The following is a 1,227-nucleotide window of genomic DNA, read 5'->3' on the forward strand; positions in this document are numbered from 1 at the left end:
TATTATATAAGTGTATATAATCCCAATCGGATCGGAATACGAAACCACACAACCCAATAAAATACCATGACCGTAAGGGACAATATGCGTACGTATACTTTTATTCCTCAAACGGTTACCACGTGGCAGGTGGGATTGCTCTCCGTCCGTGCACACACACATACCCCGAACGACATTATGTATCGCTTTGCGCTGGAATCCGTAAAGTGTTTCCTGGGAGTGTAGTTGTGGAAGTTACGGGTACCCTCGTATTCCTTCAGAATACTCCTCACACGCTCCAGTACGTCGCCGTCTATCCTGTAGTCATGCCCGGCCAAGTCTTTACCCGGCGCAAGCACGTAGGTGGGGATGAGGTAGTCGTACTGACGTCCATTGCAGGCGTTCTTGGCATTGAAGCCGTTGGTGACTCGGGTGTAATCTGTAGATAGGGATTGATGCGCACTTAATTAAATACACACCATATAACCGTTTGAGATCGGAAAAGTATATAATACTCGTACTAACATCCATTGCATGCGTTCTTGGCATTGAAGCCGTTGGTAACTCGGGTGTAGTCTGAGAATAGGACTCGATGCGCACGAAAGTCTACACACTCGATATAATTGTTTTGAGATAGGAAAAGTATATAGGGATGAGTTATCGTGCTGCCCTGTACTGCCTGTGTTCTTGGCATTGAGTCCGTTGGCTGCTCGTGTATCGTCTGTTATGACTGATGCGTCGCACTTAGTACACACTCTCTACGGCAATTTATGATAGTTTAGGCATATGAAAAATGGTAGCCGTACTTCCTTAAATTGCAGCCATGCGTGGTACTGTGTCTGTTGATCAGTCACGTATAGTCTTGCAGATACGCGCATCACGGGAAGCAAGACACACACTCGCACTCACGCGATAATTATACTAAATACAGATGAACGATGAGAAGAGAGGCGACTTCACAAGCATACACATAGTAAACACACACATACACATCATCACTAGTGACAAAACATGCACGAGCACTCACCCCAGAAACGGAATTGTTCTGGCAGGTGCTTATTTATCTCCTCGATCATGTTGTCGATAATGATGGCCTTGAAAGAGATCAGCTGGCCCGCCGCATGCACCCCCTTATCTGTGCGAGCCGTGCGGTGGAATCCTACCTGGAATACGTCCGTTTGTTCAAGGGTTGAAAATTGAGTATACTTATATACTTATATACATATATATGTATATATATATATATAT

The 1,227-nt window shown here is 44.9% G+C and overlaps 1 protein-coding gene across 1 annotated transcript; it reads right to left on the reverse strand.

The window, feature by feature from the left end:
- Positions 1 to 107: 107 nt before the first annotated feature.
- SARC_16611 (hypothetical protein) lies at positions 108 to 1,144 on the reverse strand (the record flags this gene model as incomplete). Its single annotated transcript, XM_014289284.1, has 2 exons — positions 108 to 418; positions 1,007 to 1,144. Coding segments are annotated over 2 exons (449 nt in total), but the record flags the coding sequence as incomplete, so codon positions are not given.
- Between the last annotated feature and the right edge of the window lie 83 nt (positions 1,145 to 1,227).

The sequence above is a fragment of the Sphaeroforma arctica genome, assembly GCF_001186125.1.
Source record: "Sphaeroforma arctica JP610 unplaced genomic scaffold supercont1.8495, whole genome shotgun sequence".
Taxonomy (NCBI): Eukaryota; class Ichthyosporea; order Ichthyophonida; genus Sphaeroforma; species Sphaeroforma arctica.